Source organism: Sinocyclocheilus anshuiensis, unplaced genomic scaffold (genome assembly GCF_001515605.1).
Source record: "Sinocyclocheilus anshuiensis isolate Anshui unplaced genomic scaffold, SAMN03320099.WGS_v1.1 scaffold733, whole genome shotgun sequence".
Lineage (NCBI taxonomy): Eukaryota > Metazoa > Chordata > Actinopteri > Cypriniformes > Cyprinidae > Sinocyclocheilus > Sinocyclocheilus anshuiensis.
The window spans coordinates 1,430,435-1,433,322 of NW_015539923.1; the positions used below are offsets into that span (position 1 = coordinate 1,430,435).

Sequence of the window (2,888 nt, forward strand, 5' to 3'; positions counted from 1 at the left end):
ATAGAGGTTATTTTGGACATCAAAACTGTGTGCTGACAGTGTATAAACAGCATAGAGGCTTTTTCTGTATCTGTATTTTGCATCAACTCTAAAATTGAGCACAAGGCGACAAGTTGAAGACATTCATCTTTAATTCTGAAATCGAGAATACAGCTGGTATTTTTTTCATCACTTATACCAAATGCACTCTCCCCCGGTTCGCCTGAGTCTCCATGGCAACAGCGCTCCACTACCTGTACATTCGCAACCTTTCATTAAATCCAAAACTCATATTTATATAATAAGGCATATTAGTATATCAGCAGTACTTCAGCCATGTTCAAAACCAAAAACAGAGGGAAAAGAAATTAAAAGACATTAAGTGAGTCTACATATAGAGAAGTGCTCACATTCTTGCAATAAATATCAACGTTTTTTCTACAGAACACAATAGCAAATATACAAGAGACGAAATATAGGAACAAATGATGCTGGTGTGGAATAAGACGTGAATGGAGTGGTTGCAGAGACTTCAAATATTTACAGCTCTGTACTTCCTGGTGTGGTTAAAGCTTACGAGTATCAAAACACAATCACTTTTATCATATAAATATCCCGTTTATATAATATTTTCTCGTGTGTTTAGAAAACCATGGCGACGTAATGAGCTTGCTTTCCGTGATGATGTTGAAAATAAGCGTTAATTCGTTTGAGTGTCACATTGCGATTGCTGGGCGTTTACATGTCAAAGTTGTTGTCGAAGGGCTCGATGACTTCGGGATTCATAACTCTGCCCATGAAGAGGATGGATCCTATGAGAAAACAAAATAAAAACAATTATTTAACATCAAATCGGATACATTCACAGAAGAAATATCAAGATAATACACATTACTAAAATATGTTTGGTGTAAAACATATTTTTAATTATTTGAGGTCGGTAAGATTTTTTTTTTTTTCAAATAAATTGCTTTATTTTTGTTATTTTACTTTTATTTATATTTACTTTTATTCAGCAAGGGAGCATTAAATTGATCAAAAGTGACAGTAACAACATTTATAATGAAACTGAAAAAATATATCAAGGTTTCAACAAAAATATTATGCAGCACAACTGTTTTCAACATTGGTAATAATAAGAGTTTGTTTTTGAGCAGCAAATCAGCATATTAGAATGATTTCTTCAGTGACACTGAAGACTGGAGTAATGATGCTGAAAAATCAGCTTTGCATAACAGAAATAAATTACATAAAAAAAAAAACATGTTTTACATTTAAAGGGGTCATATGATACTATTTTAAAGATCATTATTTTGTGTATTTGGTGTAACAGAATATGTTGACATGCTTTAATGTTCAAAAAACGCATTATTTTTCGTCCTCGTCAATGCAATCATACCTGTAGAAGGGCAAACAATAGTGGCTCAGTGACATATGCAGTGCAAAAAGACAATTATGTCAATGTACTTTTTCATTTTATGCTCTTTTATAATAAAAAAGTTTTCAATTTTAGAATTAAAATCAATTGTGCTATTTTTTTGGTAGGCTTAAAATGATTGAAATTTTTATTTGTATTTTTTTTTAAATTGGCAACAACTTCAATTTCACCACACCCAACACAGAAAACAAGAGAATTTCAGCTATAAACGCATTCTGTATTCATTTATATGATCTTCAGAACTACGCTTATTATTAATAATAATACTAAAAATAACATAGAATATATAAATAGATGAATACATTTGCTGATTAAAAGGTACACTAATTTAGTAATTAATTTGATCTGAAAATGATACAAATGTAACATGAAACCAGTGTGAATACAAAGATTTTAATTTCTTTTCATAATCTCGCACCTCTTTATTTGTTTTTGATGTCTACAACTAATATTAAAAGGATTTAACCAACACTATGTGATGACTCAAGTCAACCTTTCATAAACCTTAATTAAAAAACACATGTTGAACAGGAGGGGGCGCTTTAGTATGTGTGAATGTACAAGATTCACAAAGCAGTTTACTGCAGTGAGAAAAAGCGCTTGGAGAACAGACAGAAAAAAAGGACAGGGAGGAAAGTAAAGGAGCACAAAAGGTAAAACTGAGTAACTGATAAAGAGAGCTTGAAAAGACAAAATTTTAATTACAAATGCAAAAGATGATTGAAGTGTGGAGGAGGACAGAGTGAGAATATTAAATGTATAATGTAATTATAGTAAAATAGAGATAAACGTCACCTGATCCTGCCGCCCCTTCGGCCCCTTCCTCCGTCACCTCCAGGTAAGCCTTCTGCACAGCCTTCCCGATAAACAGATCCTGTCCGTCTGTAGACACACAGAAAATGTAAATGAAAAAGATGAAAGATTATGAATAAAAGACTGAATATGCTTAACAAGTTATTTCCATTTATTTATGAGCTGGTGTAATCAGGGATGCAGAGCAGAGTATAATGAACATACAGCAGAGCTCATTCACAGAGTATAGTTTTATAGGCATATTTAATACTAGTCAAGTCAAATAATAATAAAATAATTAATAATAATATTGAATATTGAAATGTGTCAAATAAAATAATGAATTGAACAATAAAAATGAATAAAATAATACTGAACCTGAAAAATTGTCAGAAAGGTATTACAGTATTTTTAAAAAGTCTTTTAAGTGTTTTTTTTATAAAAATTTTTTTTTAATTAATATTACTATTTTTGGGTGGTGCCATCGCTGAACTCTCCTGAGGATGAAGAACATGATGAGGTTAGCGATTACTTTATACTGTGTGTTTCAGAAGATGGAAAGGGCTTCGGTAAGATGAAGGTGGATCAGTGTTATTTTAGTTTCATTAAAGTGTCCCTATTATGCCATTTTTAAGGTTGCTAATATTGTTTTATGAGTCTCCTAAAACAGGTTTACATG

The 2,888-nt window shown here is 31.5% G+C and overlaps 1 protein-coding gene across 1 annotated transcript in view; it reads right to left on the reverse strand.

The window, feature by feature from the left end:
* Positions 1–717: 717 nt before the first annotated feature.
* Positions 718–2,888, reverse strand: part of LOC107686606 (neuroserpin-like) — a 25,334-nt gene continuing 23,163 nt past the window's right edge. The window contains exons 5-8 of the mRNA XM_016483666.1: positions 2,692–2,706; positions 2,213–2,299; positions 1,345–1,378; positions 718–769 (exon numbers count right to left, since the gene is read on the reverse strand). Of these exons, the coding sequence (XP_016339152.1) occupies positions 718–769; positions 1,345–1,378; positions 2,213–2,299; positions 2,692–2,706 (188 nt within the window). The remainder of the gene's footprint in view (positions 770–1,344; positions 1,379–2,212; positions 2,300–2,691; positions 2,707–2,888) is intronic.